The sequence below is a fragment of the Salvelinus sp. IW2-2015 genome, linkage group LG22, assembly GCF_002910315.2.
Source record: "Salvelinus sp. IW2-2015 linkage group LG22, ASM291031v2, whole genome shotgun sequence".
NCBI classification, from domain to species: Eukaryota; Metazoa; Chordata; class Actinopteri; order Salmoniformes; family Salmonidae; genus Salvelinus; species Salvelinus sp. IW2-2015.
Window position 1 is genome coordinate 30,226,896 of NC_036862.1, and position 20,556 is coordinate 30,247,451.

Below are 20,556 nucleotides of genomic sequence, written 5' to 3' on the forward strand. Positions count from 1 at the left end.
CGCCTTCTACCACATCCCTAATCCCCAGCCTCCACACAACCCTAACTGCCAGCCCTAACCCCAGCCTCCAACACAACCCTACCCCAGCCTTCTACCACAACCCTAAACCGCCAAGCCTCACCACCAACCCTAACTCCAGCCTGAACCCCAGCCTCTAACCCCAACCCTAACCCTAGCCTCCACCCACAACCCTAACCCAGCCCTCACCAGCAACCCTAGCCTCTACCCCAAACCCTAAGCCCTAGCCTCCACCACAACCCCTCAACCCCAGCCTCCACCCCCACAACGCTGCTCTACCCAACCCTAACCCCAGCCTCCACCACAAACCCTAACTCCAGCTAAACCCCAAGCCTCCACCACAACCCTAACCCCGCTCTACCACAACCCTAACCCCCAGCCTCCACCACAAACCCTACTCCAGCCTAATCCCCAGCTCCACCACAAACCCTAACCCCAGCTCTCTAACCACAACCCTAACCCCAGCTCCACCACAAACCCTAACTCCCAGCCAACCCCAGCCTTACCACCACAACCCTAACCCCGCCTCTACCACAACCCCTACCCCAGCCTCCACCACAACCCTAACTCCAAGCCTAACCCCAAGCCTCCACCACAACCCTAACCCCAGCCTCTACCACAACCTAAACCCCAGCCCTCCACCACAACCCATACTCCGCCTAACCCCAGCCTCTACCCCACCCGGAAATATACCCCTTAGCACACGAGTCCACCAAATCAAATCCTCTATCCGGCGTCTCTACTCCTCAACCGATCCCATGGCCACCCTTTAGCTTATCAACGCACGGATAACCCACTGTAACAGGCCCCCAGCCGTAGGAGGCTGGGGTTAGGGTTGTGGTGGAGGCTGGGGTTAGGCTGGAGTTAGGGTTGTGGTGGAGGCTGGGGTTAGGGATGTGGTAGAGGCTGGGGTTAGGGTTGTGGTAGACGCTAGACCCTATCCTTTGTCCACATCCCAGATCAACTCTAACACTGGCCTCAGCCTCAACCACAAACCCTAACCATAGCTTCATGTCCACATCCCAGTTTCACCCTAAACGTTGCCTCAACCACAACCCTAACCCTCATTTGGAATAACCCTTACTTTGGTTTATCCTACATTTATTCTACTTTTGATCCTACTTTTCTCTTGACCCAAGGTCCAGGAGCCTGACTCAATTTAACCACTGTTCGTCAGGTTGATGAATATGTTGAGTAGTTCGACTAATATAGCCTAAACGCTGTTGCTTTGCCTGCATTCAGAGAACCATGGGGGTGGATGGAGTGGTTTATGATGTCATAGTTTACACCTGAAGGGGGAATGGATAGGGAAAGGAGAACCAAAACGTAAAAAAAGAGCTTCAGATTAATATCCTAACAAATACTAGGAGGACTAGCCAAGTACGTATTGATGGTGCATTGATTCATTGATCTTGGTKATTATGGTGCGTTGAGGACTGCGCTACATGGTGCAAAATGGCCGATCAATATCCCATTCCTTAGTCCCTTACTAAATTACATAGCAAATGTAAAATACTGCATGACATGTCATTGGACAGCTGATTAAACAGTTTTTTGTTGCTTCCAGACAACGCTGACCACCACACCACACAGAGACAGACCAGGCAGGACCACACAGTACTATTCCTCCTGGCCATCTCCTCCCTTCTAGGAGATTAAACATTACCGAACAGCTTGCATGCCAGAGGAAATGACAGTTGTGCTGGGCAGTGTGCGGTTGATGTGGCAGGGGGGTGAGAAGCAGGGGTCACGAGTCAGCCAAAAAACAAGACAGCCTGTCACGGGGAGGCCCAGGGGGAAGAGGATACAGCAGCAGCAGCATTTGGAAGTGTAATGAGCTTGGTGGCACTGTTGCCGGGAGACAAGGAGAACACTGAAGGCGTTAGATGCTTTTAGATCTCCTTGTCATCACCAAGGGTAGGAGCCATGCTTGCCTCCCATTCCCTGCCAAACCTCTCTCCTTCCCTCCAATTCCCCGCCAAACCTCCCCCTCCTTTCCTCCCATTCCCCGCCAAACCTCCCTCCTTCCCTCCCATTCCCCGCCAAACCTCCCCTCCTTTCCTCCCATTCCCTGCCAAACCTCCCTCCATCCATCCCATTCCCTGCCACACCTCCCTCCCTCCTTCCCTCCGATTCTTCGCCATCCCTTCATCTTATTTGTCCCGCCCTGCCTCCTCTCTCCCATTCCCCACTCTCCTGTCCCCATCTTATTCTTCCATTCCCACTATCCTTCCCTCCCCTCTTCTTTCTCTCTCTCTGGCAAGGGTAACTACCAAATGGGCACTATTTTGGGCACTATTTCACTATTCTCATGAATAGTGTGCTATACTGATTCAAAAGGTGGGAGTTAGTAATCTACTGGACAGAAGTGGGTTATTTTCCAGTCAGGGAAAACTAGCTCTAGCAATAGCAAAGAATCCAAGAGAGTAACCTACGCCTCACACACACTTCAATTCAGTTCTATTTGAAAAGAGGGAGAAATATAATTGCAGGAAGTCCCCAAACGTAAAGGTTTTTTAATTAATGTGTAATTGATTTTTAATTTTCTGCCTGCCATCCAAAAACTGTGCAACACATCCATTCCGATGTAAATCTAGACCACCCCCTATTGCCTCTGGCTACTGTAGCTACAGTAAGAGGTGGCTTCTGCCCACGATGTCGAATGTCTGGAGACCCGCTAGTTTAGGGAAGTCTTTCTGAGAACTCCCACTGAGCAGGAGGAAGCAGAATCACTTACAAACACTGGCACACATTTGCCCATTTCCTGCTAGCGGGCTGTTGGTGGGAATAGCAGGGAGAAAACGGGGAAGATCTCAATTGCATACATCTCGTGTYCTCTCTAATCTCCTTCTCAAAACCCATTTGAGAAAGAGACGAGGAGAGAGGACGTGAGGAGTATGCAGTTGAGATCTTCCCAGGTAGTCTGAAATGAGGAAGTCGTATGGTACACTGTTAGACCCAGGAAGAGGACTCTGCATGACACTCTGCTAACACAAATCAGAGTCCACCCACAGGCCTCAGCGCCAGGTCAAGAGTGTGTTCATACGTGAGCCAATTAGAGCATGACATGACACTAATGTTGTGCCTTAAAACGGCTTGGCAGATAAAGACATTGGATGTGCGAGAAGCATCCTGTAGCATAGAGGGGATGCCATTCTGGAATGTCTGAATTCTGGACGTCATTCTGGAATGTCTGGTGTCTGGACGTCATTCTGGAATGTCTGAATTCTGGATGTTATTCTGGAATGTCTGAATTCTGGATGTTATTCTGGAATATCTGGTTTCTGGATGTTTTCTGGAATGTCTGGATTCTGGATGTCATTCTGGAATGCAAATGTGGTACTTAGACATTTCCAAGAAATTATAAAGTATTACCTTGTCAAACTGGGTGCAAGGACATCAAACAAGAGCAGGCTTTTAAAACTGTTAAAGGTATTCTTCATACATAATTGTAATTACTTGCAATATTTTAGAAGATCTTTGTCATAATTACTCTTTGATCTTGATGAATCAATCTCAATAAAAACACTCCCTACCAGATGATGAAGATCAATCAAACCCAAATAACGGCATCACAAGCTTTCCCACTTCTTAATTCAAGTCTAGAATTATTTGCGATTAAGTCTTAATTCCAAACACACTTTCACAGGAAAAGTTTAACATGAGAAATGTACACTGTTATTTCATGAAAAACAATAAGCATAAGGGATTCATAGATGGAAGCTTTTCATATTTTAAATGAACATTTCAGTTTCAATTAAAGCTTCTGACGTGTGTGAACCAGATACGTCAAGCATCCATTTAGCACCTGCCAGCTAGTGGCATTTTACTTGACATTAACAACCTATTAATACACATCATGTGTCAAATAAATCATTGCTAAAATGCCATGGGCATATTGATGGAAATAATTTAGTGACTTTATGTAGCCTACAGTATTTAGTAATGTTATGACTGACTAAAGGCCTATAACATGGCACAACACCAATAATAAGAGATGTCATCCTCTTTGCTTTAGATAATTACTCATTAGCTTGGCTGGGAGGCAGTAATTTGTGCCCTAAGTGCCCCATACCTTTTATACAAAAACAAAGCAGAACTGTCGCCCACAGTCTTTAAACTCTTCATTAACATGAGATAGAAATGGATACTTTGTAATTTTTTCCTTGCATCTTTCCTGGAACAGAACCTCTAATGGCTGTTTCTGAAAACAGCAGGAGAGGATCCACAGAGTTAAATGAGGGGTAAAATGCATGGCACAATCTACGCCCAAATCAAAATATGAGATTGAATATTGACTGCTTGACAGATTAGATATTGCTCCTCCCCAAATGTAAATAAATTGTCCTTCTAGCATTTTCCAGAACAATTTCTATCTTGTCAGCAATTCTCAAAGACCAGACAATTATATGACAGTGCTACGATAGAATAAGGCCCATCATAAAAATATTGCTCATTGACATTCTTCACAGTTATAGTGTTCCCCTATATAGGTCCATGGAGAGTTGTCTTGTGTGCTGTGTATTGTAGCATTTCAAAGACAATGTGTGTGAATGAAAAGTACAGTACATTATACTAGGGTTGTATCACATTTAGTGCTGAAGGACATTGTGCGACCACTTTTCAAACACAGTCAACTACAATGAGAGAGACCGTGATTGAGTGGCTACTTTATGAACTAGAGTGCGGTAGCCCTGTTGTAGAGAACATGTATTGATTCTGAACAATGCTATTTGGAAGGTGCAGGATTAAAAAATCACCTTGGCAATGTGGGCATGGCCGTCGTATTTGATAATGGTGGAAAGGGAGATGATCATTTCTGTCAATGGTTATCTGTTGGGACATACAGTAATGTAATGCTACAATGGGCGTCTACCCTTTTGTTCTTCGGCGTTAGCAGTAATTGGCTATCTGCTGCACCGTGCCTCCAGTTACATAGGGAGGTGATGATTGTCAAAGACTAACCAAGGAACCTTAATGTTTTGGTACATACAGTAATTGTAATTAAGTACAAATAAGTACAATGGGCTTCCATTTGTTCAGTTCAGTACTCGGCTATCAGCTGCACCCTGCCCCTATAGTTACGTACAGTAGGTAGAATGCTAACATAATGGTGGAAACTGATGGCATTTACCGTGGTGGTTGTGGCGTCTCCCACACAGTAATCAAGGTTTCCCTGCTAATAGCTGTTGTGTTGAAGATGATGAAGAAAGCACTATGCTTGGTAATCCAAGAGGGAAAAGGTTTCTTTGGAAACAAGATAAAGGCCAGTCAATTGAACTTGTGTTCCTGATTTGAAAGGCCTCAGAGTCAGGGTCAGTGATACTGTTGACATTTCTCAAATCTGTAGAAAACAGTGGATGCATCAGAGAACAGAATTTATTTTTATTTGCCTTTCATTAAAAAAAATACCACAGTATGCCCTCCAGAAATGTTAAGTGGGAGACTATTTTCTAATGTGCATATTTAAGTCTGAAAAGACAGATAGGAGCTTGGAGGCTGAAACACCAATGCAGAAAATGTCAAACAAAAACCCACAGAGAAAATAAAATTACAGTCTGAGTCATCATTTATTTACAATATATTAAACTGTAATGCAAAATTACTCATAATAAGTGGTCATTTTGTTCAATAACGAAAATAAAAATATACTATTTTGAAAGCTAGCATGAATCAGTACAGATATTTATATAAATATTAATGTGTACAGTCAGCAATGTTATGTTGGCTCATTTCTTTGTTTGTCTGGTGTTTTTATGATGACTCAGGTTTAAGAGTATCATAAAACGAGATCATAAAACAGTTTACAATTCCTTTTAAAACTCATGTTGACTGCATAGAGCAGGGTTTCCCAAACTTGGTCCTGKTGCCCCCCTGGGTGCACGCTTTCTTTTTTGCCCCAGCACTACACAGCTGATTCAAATAATCATCTCATCATCAAGGCAAATACCAAAACGTAAACCCTGGCAGGCCCCAAGACAGAGTTTGGGAAACCCTGGCATAGAGGAAAAAGGTGATAGATCTGTCTTTAAAAAGCATGTATAATACAAACGCACCAAACTTCTCCCTTCACGCAAAGTATCAACACAATCCTGTCAGCCCCACTTGCCATGTACAGGTGGATAATACACATTTTGGCAGGCCTGCTCAATTCATTAACGCTAATTCATAAATACTAAAGAGACAGCCGAAGGGTTCAATGTAACACCAAGCAACCGTAAAAGCATGGGTCTTTAATATCTTCCTGGTTAAACTGCTGCTCTGTTATGAACAGTAGCATTGGTTCAGGACAGAATACTGATGAATCCTACATGACAAATAGGCTTCAGAAACACTGAAAAGGATTTGAATGCATTATATCCAGTTTACAGAGTGGTGATGCAACACAGGAGGATTTACCATGCGGGTTGAGGACCCCAAATCCTCACCATGTGTAATCCAGTATGGTTTATCAGAAAAAGAAAACATGTGGGTGTTGAAGGAGATATAAACTAAAGGCAAACCATCATAAAGCATGGTGTTCAATATCGTTCCCTTTGGCAAGCAAACATCAAATGGAGAGAAAACGAGTGAAAAGCATGAGAACAACAACCACAACGACAGAGAGAAGAAAAAAAACAGCTGAGCCAAAGACTCTCACCCCAAAAGCATTTCTGCAAAGTACTTAGTTCAATTCAAGTTGAAATAAAAGGCAAGGCATTTCATAGGGTATGCTACGCTCCAACCTCCTGGAAATTCATTTTCTTGATGGCAGGACTCTCGAAAACAAATGATCTTCTTCAAACATCAAAACAAAAAGAAAAAAAGAAGAGAAGGGCTAAACTTTCATCACAAAGCAGTTTGGTGCTGCAGCTCTCTTCTGTTGTCTTCCTGTTAGGAAACATTATTCTCCTGCTTAAACAAGCAATATAAAACAAGCAGATGAGCCGATGAAAGCGTCTTCTTTCAGGGGATGGCGCGGCGCTGCAGCCAGAATCTAAGCACAGCTGTAGAGGACCCTATGTACTGTATATCAACGGCACTTCTCCCCCCAAAAAACTCTGGTCTTTTTACCAGGACTCAGATAAGCAATAACACAGTGTACACATATACTTGGTAAGCAATAACACAGTGTACACATATACTTGWTAAGMAATAACACAGTGTACACATCTACTTGCAACAAAGGCTTTTTTTGGTACTTATTTCCTCCATCTTTTTTTGTTAGATTTTTTGTCTTTTTGGTCCCCCGATGCAGTGATAAAACACAAGGGAACATAGCTAGTTCTTTGGCTCAGTTACAACCATGATGACGATGACAGAGTCTAGGAAGTAGGAGACGATGGCGCCAGCCAAGCAGCAGCTGTCCTCATGCAGCCAGCAGAGACAGGAGATACAAGCCATTATTAATGGAGGTGCTGTTCAACTGGAGGGGCCAGATCCAAGATGGAGACATTGTCACATGTGACTGGTGAAATACACTAAGAGATGGTTGGCCCAGTGGAGTGGAGAGCGAGAGAAACCATTAGTGTTGTGTACTGTACACTGACGTACTATGGCACCTTCTCTAGACCTTAGCAATGCAAGCTGCTTTGTAACAGTAGAATAATAATGATAGTAATAGTATCATTGCCATGTTGCAGGGTTAGAAGAACAGTAGAGTGGTTGTGTGTGATGACAGCACCACAGGGGCCCTCTCAACATGCAGGGTTTGTTGGCTGGTGTGTGTGTGTGAACTATGTTGTCTCAGAGGGCTTGTCTTCGCTGTCACTGTTGTTCAGGTAGCTGCCCCGTGTGTTTCTGGAGCGGTAGGACCCTCGGGACGCACCACCTTCTTTTTCAACCTCTTCTTCGTCAGATTTGTCAAAGCAGAACCGTCTTCGGCTAGGAGGACTGGAGGGAGAGAAAGAATCAATGACAGGTCCCGAGGATAGTTACACAGTGGGGCATGATCATTACCAAACATTGATCAAATGTTCTTATCTTTTATGTAATGTTACACATATTGTGCTTCAACCAACTAAATGTGCACAAACACATGGACGGATGCATACTACCATAACTCTAGTTATAAAACTAAATTTTTAGACACACAAAAAGTACACTTATTCCACAGAGAGCATGTGATGGAGTATGGTTCTGGTTTGTGGTTGAATTAATCTGCTATGCACTGCAGCTTCCTCTCCAAAAACAGAACAATGGCACACCTACAGTGCACTGCCTGGCCTCACAAGTGTAGGACAATCAAATACCATTCAGTTTAAACAAAATACCAGTGAACCTTTTTTTCACTCTAATGACTTCTAAACAATAGAGCAAATCTTCCGTATGAATCGTCAGTAGAGCAACTCTGACGTACCCTCTCTCTGTCTTTAGATATTCTACCTGCCTACTGCTACTGCGTGTTTCAACCTGATTTAACATTCAAGCCCACTTAAATTATGCAAACCTAGGGTTAATTACTGTCAATCGTGCATCTTAAATGTACTTGCTGCTTGTGTAAATCGATGCAGTGGGTCTAATTACGCACAGAATTAAGGTGGTTGGAGGGGGAAATCTATGGTGGCCGTCGTAATTGACGACACCTGGTATTTTCTTATTTCCGGCGCCATAAATCAGGCTGACATTTGGGTGGAGAACTAGCCAGCAGCACTATGGGTACATCCACGTGAACTTAGCCTTTTCCTCGGCTCTAACATTACTGCTGCTAGGCTAATCGACATTGTAATGCATCCACAACACGTTTATACCCTTCTCTCTCTATCTTTCCCCCCAAAATACCATAACGGAATTACAGCAGTGCAAAGCAATGTCACAACTGCCATTGAAGAGATGTAAATTGTAATTGCTTTCAGATGAGCTTCTGTGAATTAAGGACCTCAATTATTTCAATTAGTATTTAGGGATGGAGTGTAATTAAAAAACAAAAATGTCTTAAGATGAACCAAGTGAAATTCTACATTTCTACAGAAATGTTGAAGCCCTAACAGACATAAGTCAATTAAGTCAAAGTGATGTATCATTCATAACACAACTGATGTTTTCAAAAGGTGACTGGATATTTGGGTTAGATTATAAAAGGGGGGGTCCGTTGAATGTGAGACTCAGCAGAAGAGGATTGACAGAGGAACCTCTCTATGGTTAGCATCATCACACCATGCAGTAGACACAGTCCACACCAGGCAACACCTACTGCCAGCCTCAGTCACTGTCCGGTCTGTACAGATATTTCATCATCAGGTTGTCCACTTTCTTCTTCCTATTCTTCTCCTCTTTCTTGTTAGGAGGGGGCTGCCCCTCAGCAGGCGTCCCCGCCTCCCTCTCCCCCTCTGGGCTAGAGGCCTGGCGGCCAGGAGCTCTTTTCACGCTGTTGGTGCTTTTGTAGGAGACGGTGGAGGCACCTGAACTGGAGCCAGACTCTGAGTCAGACTCTGAATCCGAGGATGAGGAAGAAGACTCCTTTTTGGACTTCTTGTCCTTCTTCTTGGAGCTGCCCTTCTTGCGGCGGCGGTCATCATTGGAGCTGTCTGACTCGGAGCCGTGGCTCCTCCTCTTCTTCTTCTTCTTACCTTGGCTCTTCTTGCCGCGGCTGTTGCTGCGGCTGTGGCTGCGACTATGGCTGCGACTGCGACTGTGGCTGTTGCTGCGGCTGCTCATGCTGCTCGAGGACCTCCTACAGTCCACAGCCGACGCGGACCGTCTCAGACTGCTGGTGCTGCGCCCGCTGTCCACCTCCTGGTCACCTCTCCCCCTGACACTAAGCACACCCTTCCTGTCATCCTCTGTATCATCCTCTTTCCTCCCTGCCTCGGCCTCTGAGTCTTCCAGGCTGGTGCGTTTGAACTTGATGGGTTTGAAGTTGAGCACCTCGTTGATGGCCTTCTCCAGGTCGGGGTCCAGGTAGTTGCGGTGGCCGACGGTGGCCGGCTTGACGTCCGAGGTGTCAGGGAGCTCGTCATCATCTCTGTAGGAGGAGCGGGCGTGTGGCGGGGGCATAGACAGGCTGCGTCCCGTGGAGGAGTGGGAGCTGTAGGCTGAGGTGCGCTCGGTGAAGACCACGCTGTGCCCGTCCTCCATGTCATCAAACTCGCTGAGGCGACAGCTGCGGAAGTCAGATATGCGTGAGTCAGCACAGCTCACACTGCCAGGGCTCCTGCCCCCAGAACGGCGACTGAGAGAGGGGCTGCGACCACTTCTTCCATATGACTCGTCCATACGGTGTGCGGAGGTGCTGCTGCGGCGGCTCAGGGGACTGGGCATGGTGTCGTCTGGGCTCAGGCCATGGTGCGTGGTGGCGACGGAGGCCCGGCTGGGGGCCATGGAGGACACGGTGGACTCTTTGTCGAAGTCTCCCCAGCGGCTGTCCATGCCCTTCCTAGCCCTGCTGGTGGCTTCAGTGTAGGCCTGGGAGATAACCGAGCCACGGTCATCATCGTTCCCAGTCTGGGACTTCCTCCAGGAGCTGGAGCTGACTGAGTAGGAGTCATCCTGGGGTGAGGAGCATTTGGGCTTGGCCTTACGGAAGGAGGTGATAGACTCCTGGGAGTCCTGTTCCTTCTTGAGGGAACTGAAGAGGGAGCTGTCGTCCCCTTTACCTCCGATGGAGTCATTGATGTTGGAGCACTTCCTGTAGCTCAGGGAACTCATCACAGACAACGGCCTGCTCTGATCTACCTCTTTCTCTTTGCTCTCTTTGTTAAACTCTTTCCATTCCTTACCCTCTTTCCCTTCCTTTGCGTCTACGTTTATGGCAAATCTAGAAAGAGGAGGGAGGGAGGGAGGAGTGGCAGGACAGAAAAAAGTTGAAGTAGAAGGGAGGAAGTGGAAGAGGAGGAAGAGAGAAAGAATGATAGATGAATTACAAACTTAAAAAGGAGAGTGGAATGATACTTAAAACAGGAATAAGATGAGCATAGATTGAACGTAGCAGGAAGAAAGTAAAGACAAGTAGATATAACAATGATTCAAATTAATGTGGGGTAGAGAATGTCTATTTGGATTCACAACTTCAACACAGAAAAAAAACAGATGCACAAGATACAAATTTAAGATATGTACCGACTCGAGAAATACCCTCAAACAAAATGTGTTGTCTTGTTCTAATCAATTCCTTTATCCAAAATCAAAGTCTCTGTTTTGAAGTAGTTTAGTAGGGGGGTATTCATTTGAATTTCATGTGTGTAAATGTTACAAAGAATTACAGTCAAGCATCTCATTGTGGTTAAATATGTTGAGAGAGCTGGACACACACAGCAAGAGAGCTGGACACACACTTCCCATGTGTGTGTATTTCCGTCTTAACCAACACACAGAACTGAGATCAAGGAACTGAGCTCTCCTGAAGGAACGGAGGATGTCTGTGGGGACACACAGTTAAGAGAGATTTAAAAACTCTTAAAAGTATTTCAAAGCTGTGAGCAGCTGAAGTGGGGGTGTGGGACAGTTACATCTTCTGGTAAGGAGACAAATCTAGGGCAATCGAAGCTGTCAGACACATCCATTAATCTCAGGGAGAGGGGAGAACGGGAGAGAGAGGGAGAGGAGGGGGGAGAGAGAGGAGGGGTGTAGGTATGCATGCCAGCTGGCCACCGGGCATGTCGATAAAACTGCCAGGGAGGCGGCTGTCATCAAGGCAGTGACAATAAAAGACAAAGAGGCTGGAGGAAACACCAGTAGTAATAATAACACCTCCCTATGTCTAGCCAAGTGTTCCAGTCTAATTGTTTTATCTGCATTGGGAGCTAAGTGCTAGGCTGGACCACGTCAACATCCTGATAGGGATGGACACTAAAACCAGTTTGGGCTGCTTTGTAAGCAGGCGGAATGTGCGTGTGTGTTTAGCAGTGGTGAAGACAGGACTTTAGTGGTGAAGACAGGACTTTAGTGGTGAAGACAGGACTTTAGTGGTGAAGATAGGACTTTAGTGGTGAAGATAGGACCTTAGTGGTGAAGACAGGACCTTAGTGGTGAAGACAGGACCTTAGTGGTGAAGACAGGACCTTAGTGGTGAAGACAGGACCTTAGTGGTGAAGATGTGCCATACTGACCTGGAGCTCTTGAGGCTGCCGTCATCTGAGAGGTTCTTGGTAGATCGCTTGTTTTTGGACAGCCAGGACTTGACCCCGTCCACACAGTCTTCAATCTCCGAGTCAGATGAGTCTCCCTCACTGTGTGGAGGGGAGGGACCAAACACAACATCAGTGGGAGGAGAGGGTGGAAGAGAGGAGTAGAGAAAAAGAGAGGTGGGGAAGAGCTGAAAGAGAGTGATGGAGCAAAGGTATAAAGAGGAAGATGGAGAGGTGATGGAGGGAGGGGTGAGAGAGGGATGGAGTGAAGTTGGAGAGGGGGAGAGAAGGATTCTGTAGTATTGGAAGTTAGTGAGGCCACCGAGGAGGACCACATAATTGAATTAGGAGAGAAGACAATAGAAAACCACATGCACTAGATCCTAGAAGACCCAGGAAACACCCCCCCCCCACACACTTGTTGTCACTGTTAGGAGTGTTATCACTGTGGCCCTGTGGTTAGCTGGAAATGGGGCACAGTGTGTCGCCCAAAGAGGGCTAAATTCCATTCACTCTGATCCAAAGCCACTCGAGTTAAGACAGAGCACAAGGAGAGAGGCCAGGAATGGGATGAAGTGGAAACTGAAGTGTGCACAAAATGGAGAGATTTTCACTTTCATCTCTCTCACTTATCTATTCCCTCCACAGTCTCCCAAAATTGCAGTTGAGCTCTTTACAAAATGATTTGGTGCACAGTTCGGTTGTTGAGCTGTTTTCTCTCTAAATTATCATTACGGCGTCGACAGCCTACTGCGAAGCGTGAGGAGAAATGGAGGGTTGTTAGAAATTTGACACGGTTGAAAAGAGCATGACACTCATTAAGTGCTGTCAGAGCCCAACACTCATGTGGTGCTGCGAAATTAAGGTGTTAAGGCTTAATAATAAAACTGAGACATGGCTTGGGGGTGGGGGGGTCAAAATACCCACATCTGCTTTTAAAAACCTATTGTCTTGCTGTGGAGTAGAGAAAGAAAATAGGTTTTCAACACTTTTTATTTTTATTTTATTTAACTAGGCAAATCAGTTTTTCAGCAYTTAATCTGGCCCACAACCACATACAGTAGCTACAATTAAAATCATTATGAGGCAGAGATACAAGAGCCTCCCCTGATCGCTGAAGAAACTATTTAATTATGGGTTTGATCATAACTAGCCCACTGTTTTAAACTGTACAATAACTTGAAATACTAGGCACTAAGATGGCAGTGTTAAGAAGGGAAGGGTTGGGAGTCGAGATAAAAACATTTCTCTAGGAGGGAGGCTGTAATCAACTTTGTCTAATAGGCCAGGCATGGCCTGCAATGTGGGGAACGTCAGTGAGAATGGTTATTGTGAGTGAGCGGCTGGCTGTCTATGGCACAGAGGCCTTGTCAATAATGGGAGTAAACAAAGAGTGAAGGAGCCCTGGGAAAAAGGAKCTAATGTTAGCTAACCGGAGCAGACAATTCCACAGCTGTTTACTCTTCTCGTCTCCTCAAAGAAAAAAAACAAACACTTGGATTTGTGTGTTTGTTGGGCTTTGCGAGTCAACACCTCCCCAGCCTCTTAAGATTAGTATTTTATCCGTTCACTTATCTGGCAACATACTGCTTAAAAGAACTATAGCCGCTCCAGGAATACTAAGAGCACTGATGTTGCTTTGAAGAAAGAAAAAAAGGCTGGTATTTTTTTCTCTTGACCTTGATGACATCGCTTGCGATCCCCAGGGCAAAATTACATTAGCTATCATTATGCAAAATCAATGTCGAAACCCTCTCTACAAAATAGTAATAATTCCATTACTTCATGGAGAGAATTTCCTTTAGCACAAATTTTGTATTCATTTATACAGGTACAATCCTGTTGAGATTCAAATGTGTTTTTTTGGGGGGGGGGGGCCATTCCACGACTTGAAGGATGTGCATCTCTTTCCCCTTGTGCATTTTGTGCAAGGAGGAGACAGTGGGTAAATGGAGGCGATGTACTAAGATCAGAGGCCTTCCCTTCCCAGGCCGGGGCCAAAACAAAACCGACGGGACGACGGGCCCTTTGTAATCGAGCGCTTCACACACGATGTCACACACAATTTATATCTTTGACCGCCATACCATTAGTTAAGCCGTGCCGAGAGCCCAGGGGACGCAAACAAACACAGCGTGTGGAGGGAGACATTAATTGTCTGTGACAATCTGCCTCCAGTGGTTGTACATCTCTGTTACACACTATTACATTCATCATTAGCTCCTATGGACCCTCTTCTGCTCCCTCTGCCCTGCTCCTCCAGGTGTCCCTGGGTGTTGATTCCCAGAATATTGGGGCTTTTATTAGGCAGCTCAGCCTAGACAGCAGCTCCCTATGGGGGTTCAACTCAGCCAGCCAGGCATACGCATCTGTTCAAAACCTATTAAGACACATACGCTAGGAGAATTGCTGTGATCTCCAATGCCAGATTAAAAAGGGGAGATTGTGACGCAGGTTTGTTTTGTTAAAGCGACAGGAAAATGATTTCATCCTGATGTTGTTCATTTAGTCTAAAATGACTTGCCACCTGTTTCGTGATCAAACAACGACAGACATGGATTACATTTCCAATCTATTTGAAAACAGAAATTAAAGCGTAGCACGTTGAAATAACTCAATTCGGTGTCAATCAATAGTCTCCAATWACTCCTATGTACTGTGTACGTGCACATCTAAACGTGCCATTCCAAACAAAACATTTATCAAATCAGTAGCTATTAATGCCATATTACTATTACTGCCTAGTGCTAAAAAACAAAGTACATGGTTATTATGATTCAATAACGAAAACCCTGGAAAGAAAAGCTGAGGTCTCCCATCCAATTAATACCTAAGTTACATGAATTTCCCAACACTGTAGTCTTTACTGCAGTGGTTCCTAAACCTTTTATAGTCCCGTACCCCTTCAAACATTCAACCTCCAGCTGCGTACCCCCTCTAGCACCAGGGTCAGCGCACTCTCAAATGTTGTTATTTGCCATCATTGTAAGCCTGCCACACACACTATACGATACATTTATTAAACATTAGAATGAGTGTGAGTTTTTGTCACAACCCGGCTTGTGGGAAGTGACAAAGAGCTCTTATAGGACCAGGGAACAAAATAATAAACAATAATGTTGCCCTTTATTTAACCATCTTACATATTAAACCTTTTGTTAATCGAAAATTGTGAATAATTCACCACAGGTTAATGAGAAGGGTGTGCTTGAATGGATGCACATAACTCTGCAATGTTGGGTTGTATTGGAGAGAGTCTCAGTCTTAAATAATTTTCCACATACAGTCTGTGCCTGTATTTAGTTTTCATGCTAGTGAGGGCCGAGAATCCACTCTCACATAGGTACGTGGTTGCAAAGGGCATCAGTGTCTTAACAGCACGATTTGCCAAGGCAGGATACTCTGAATGCAGCCCAATCCAGAAATCTGGCAGTGGCTTCTGATTCAACTCAATTTTCACAGAACCGCTTTTTGCAATTTTGACGAGGCTCTCTTGTTCAGATATCGGTAAGTGGACTGGAGGCAGGGCATGAAAGCATGAATCCAGTTTGCGTCATCCGTTTGGGGAAAGTACCTGCATAAAAGCGTTACATGGTTGCTGCCCATATCATTGCATAGTGCAGAAAATACACGAGTTCAGAGGCCTTGCTTTAAAAAAGTTAACAATTTTCACTGTAATGTCCAAAACRTCTTTCAAGCTGTCAGGCATTYCCTTGGCAGCAAGAGCCTCTCRGTGGATGCTGCAGTGTACCCAAGTGGCGTCGGGAGCAACTGCTTGAACGCGCGTTACCACTCCACTATGTCTCCCTGTCATGGCTTTTGTGCCATCAGTACAGATACCAACATGAGCAGCAGCTACGTTTGGCTACATACGGACCGCTATGGGAATTCCCGCGAGAGAGTAACGGTTAATGTGATTGGATGTTTACTATTTGAACACTAGATGGTTTAAATTGTATTTTTGGTAGTGAAACGATGCTACTCAGGCGAGAAAAAAACTCCCGCAAATGTATAGCCCCGTTGGAAAATATAAATAGACTGTTTGAAAATGTGAAAGAAAAAAATAGAAAAAAATTCACATTTTTATTTGGCGGACCCCCGACGGCATTGCGCGTACACCTGGGGGTTTGGGAATACCTGCTCTACTGTAATGTACAAGTTCATCATTAAAGGTAGCGAAATGACGTTACCACGAGCAGCACCACAGATAATGAGATGAGTGAGATGCAAGACTTCGCTCTCAGACAGTCACATACAGTGTCTGTGCATGTGTACGGGTTTACTACATGCTGTTCACAGTGTGGCATCCACAGGACCAAAACAGCGGAGAAGTTTAACCTCACGCTTCAATGCTCTTAGTTGTTGCGGAAAATGACCCACTATGCTGTTTACTTTCTGCATCTACGTCATATCGCTGAGTCTACCTTTAACATTCAGAACCCTTTCTGCTTTAACAAAAAGCAGCACTTTACACAATACTGCTTAACAAGGGTTTAACAGCAGAAACATCAGTGACTGCTGTAAGGGAACATTGACATGGGACTGAAATGGCCCAGAGCCAGAGGTTAACACTACGTGTGAGCCGCTTCCCAGACTAGCAAAGAGCTTTTTGTAAGACATTTGAGGGTCCTGCATTATATAGTGAGTGTGAAAGATTGATGAAGAACACACCCCTCGTCTTTCCGTCGTCAGAGGCAGACAGTCACGTCTCACATCCACCCCAGAGCATGGCTCTGAAATATTCAGTAGGCCCTGAGAGCAGGGGGTGGCCGCTGGGCACATAACACTGTTCAAACAAGGCACAGTGGCACAGTGGTGTGCGACAGAACCCCGGAGAGCCAAGAACTGAGCCCTGGGGGACACCACAAGGACTGACCAGAGGGGCAACACACTTACCCAGTGATGGATGCTTACTACACCTGTTAGGTATTATGTGTTACCCTCAGTTGAAGGGGTTACTGGATGAATAACCACACAAACACTCTGGGGAAGGGGATGTTTCATGCTTGGTTTAGAAAAGCATGTTGTCAATGGCATTCATGCAGTTCAGCATGTGGCGTCATGCAGTGAAGAGTGAAGCAAATTAGGTTATGGGGGAATAGCTGAGCCCTGGAATAACGATGCAGTATCACTGAGCTTGTTTGTTGAATGGTATCCCATAGTTCAGTACTTATTCAGTGACATATGAACTACGTCATAAGTCCTAAACTTGAATTTATATGAGGTGGCTTGAACATTGACAATAGATTTGCTGCTTGATATTGCATCTTTTCCAGTGAAGGGCAACAGACTATTCCAAAACAGAGGTTAAAACAAACAATGTCAAACATGAGCTCAAGTTCCTCACGTTTTGTTCCTTCTTTTCTGATACTTTGTCACCATGTCTTGTAAACTGGTCATGATGAAGGATGACAGACAGAGACACAAAGAAACAAAGAATACAAACACAAAACAAACAAAAGAAAAGTGAGACAGGAAGTTGGTAGGTACAGTCCAAGTAAACCAAAAGAACGTGATGAATAGGCTAATGCTTGAAGGATCTACATCCTAAATCATTGTGGATATCATGGCTGATGTGGTGGTGGTGATGATGATGATGATGACCATAGAGATCCTATTAAGTATTTTCATCCCTAATTCTATGATGATGACCCTGTGGTTCTATTAAAGATATTTCCTCCCAGTGGGAGTGATTCAACCGCTGCCTATTGCACCCCACATCATCCTGCTCCACATCCTGTTACCGCGTGGAGAAGAGTACACAGTATACTCAAACCTGACTCACAGAGCTATTTACTGCTGGGAGGAAGAGAGGGAAGAAAGGCCTTCTCCCCAGGACTGCACTCATAAACAAACAAATAAACAAACAAGGGTCGGAGGGAGCACAGAGCGAGTAAATAAATAAGGAACGTGAGGAGACAGAACTCGATTTCACTGACGTAGCTTTAGCTAGCTGCCTATCTCATCAAATACAGGAGTAATATTTCAATAAATAAAATGCCCGAAAATTAAGCCCAGCAGTTTTCAGGGCATAAATCTTTCAGAGTGTGTGAATAAGAAATGACAGAGTCTGGGGAGAGTTCTCTGATCGCTTTATCCAAAGCCTGTTTCAATGGAACATCCATCCTGACTGGGTCATTCTCTCTCCATCTCCCTCTGCTGCAGAGTTTATCTACAGTTTAACTGTGTAACAGTAGCTACTCTCTATGCTGAGTGCGTGCTCACTAGCTGACACTTGCTGTCATGAGAGGACATGAGGTAAATTCAGCAATTCTATTAAGTGAATATACTATGTTCGGGCACTAAATAGACAGCTATACCTGTTAATGAGGTCCTCGTTGTCGTCACTCTCCATCTCATCTTCGATGGCAGCCTGGAGGTCACCAATCCTCTTGAAGGCTAGTTTAAGGTCCGCCTGCAGGCTCTGATTGGCTGCCTCCAAGCTTTCAATATCCATTTCCTGTTGGAAGAGAGTGAGAAAATCTAAGCTAAGGTCCCAGCATTACACCTACATCTGACCATTTCTGAAGTCTCTTTGTCGGTCTCATTTCCCTGAATGTCTAATACTCCAGAACAATGCAAGGTTGATGGGAATTGCAGCCGTTATTTAATATCTTCAAAGTGTCCCACTGTAAAAAGGCAGTCTGTACAGTGTCCCAGTCCTCGGCCCATTTGTGACTTTGGGTCTTACCAGCTCATGTTTCTTGCGGCTGGCCTCTCCCTCCTTCTTGGCCAGCTCTCCCATCTCCTCCTTGACATCTCTGATCTGTCTCTGGAGCCGCTTGTTCTGCTCCTTCTCCCGGGTCTCGCTGGTGCTGCGGTGATCCCGCTCCTCTGTTAGCTTCTCAAGGTTCTCCTTCAGACGGGCCACCAGGCTCTGAATGACCAACAGCAGACAGGGACCGTGTTAGAAGAACTGCACTGACAGCCTATACAGTATCTGGCACAGGTCAGAGACCTTATCATGCATGCAGCTATGAGAGATACTCCATATCTAAAAGGGGATTCAGGTGAGGAAAAACCTACACTTCCTTGCCTTGAGATATTTCCCCAAATAAGGGCAAGAAACTTGGCCTACTCATCAAATAGTGGTTTCAAATGCCATGGGTAGCAAAAAGACATGGCTAAATATGACCTGAAAACCCCTTCTAACTCTGGATGCATCTTTCCCAAAGCTGAACAATGCTTAGCCAGTCTTTCGATTATTCCAGCCAGTGCAGAACATTGAAAGATAGGAATTATCTGAGAGAGTTAAAGCAGTGTGTCTGGCTGTCTGCACATTGCTGGTAATTACAAGTCTAAAAGTTGCCAAAATGAGCAAAGATGCATTTGTCAGAGGGGCAGAAAATTGATTAAAAATGTTTCCTGGCTRTGTGCGAACAGTAACCTTTATCCTTCACGTAAACGTTTGTCGCAGAATGTAATTTGAAACTGACAGAATAACAAATGATATTGTGGAGTGAATATAATATGAGCTAGTCAGAGGACAAACAGAGCAGAAGGCATTATCTAACTGTGATATGCTAACAGTCTAAGTTAGAAGAAGGTTATGAGGCTGAATCCAGCACTAAAAATAGAAATAACCGTTTGTGAGGTGGCAAAACTTGTATGGTGGAGGTAGTGGGAGTCAATCGTCTTGAGGAAATGGTTTTCATTTGCTCCCCAAAAAGTTGCTCATTCATCCCCTGGGCAGTTCTTCAGCAATGACCTTCAACCCCCCACACACACACACACACACTTGGTAGGCCGCCAGGCAAAAACCAACACTCCTCCTCTAGAATGCCCCTCAGCCCCCCTGACTGCTCTCACCTCCAAGCGTTTGACCTGCGTCTTCTCAAATTCCATCTTGGTCTCCATCTCTCGGATCTTGGCCTCCTGCCTGCTGACCAGAGACTTCTCCACCATAGAAGTCTCCTGGAACTCCAGCTGGCTCTGCAGTGCCGAGAGCTAAGAGTGAAACACACGATTAGGAACATACACACAAGGCATACTGTAGCAGCAACAAACTGATATCATACCGTATTTTATGCATTGTATTTACAGTGCATTCGGAAGTATTCAGACCCCTTGCCTTTTTCCACATTTTGTTACGTTACAGCCTTATTCTAAAATGGATTGAATTGTTATTTTTTTCTCATTAATCTACACACAATACCCCATAATGTGTGTAGATCATAAAAAATCTAATGAAATATCATATTTCATTAGTATTCAGACCCTTTACTCAGTACTTAGCTGAAGCGCCTTTGGCAGCAATTACAGCCTTGAGTCTTCTTGGGTATGACGCTACAAGCTTGGCACACTTGTACTTGGGGAGTTTCTTCTCTGCAGATCCTCTCAAGCTCTGTCAGGTTGGATGGGAGCGTCGCTGCACTGCTATTTTCAGGTCTCTCCAGAGATGTTCAATTGGGTTCAAGTCCGGGCCACTCAAGGACATTCAGAGACTTGTCCCGAAGCCATTCCTGCGTTGTCTTGGTCGTGTGCTTAGGGTCGT

At 44.9% G+C, this 20,556-nt stretch overlaps 1 protein-coding gene across 1 annotated transcript in view; it reads right to left on the minus strand.

Moving 5' to 3' along the window:
* Positions 1–7,784: 7,784 nt before the first annotated feature.
* LOC111949567 (unconventional myosin-XVIIIa-like) overlaps positions 7,785–20,556 on the minus strand; it is a 179,324-nt gene continuing 166,552 nt past the window's right edge. The window contains exons 36-42 of the mRNA XM_023966852.2: positions 19,872–20,009; positions 18,754–18,939; positions 18,383–18,522; positions 17,410–17,454; positions 12,045–12,164; positions 9,191–10,753; positions 7,785–7,890 (exon numbers count right to left, since the gene is read on the minus strand). Of these exons, the coding sequence (XP_023822620.1) occupies positions 9,199–10,753; positions 12,045–12,164; positions 17,410–17,454; positions 18,383–18,522; positions 18,754–18,939; positions 19,872–20,009 (2,184 nt within the window). The 3' untranslated portion in view covers positions 7,785–7,890; positions 9,191–9,198. The remainder of the gene's footprint in view (positions 7,891–9,190; positions 10,754–12,044; positions 12,165–17,409; positions 17,455–18,382; positions 18,523–18,753; positions 18,940–19,871; positions 20,010–20,556) is intronic.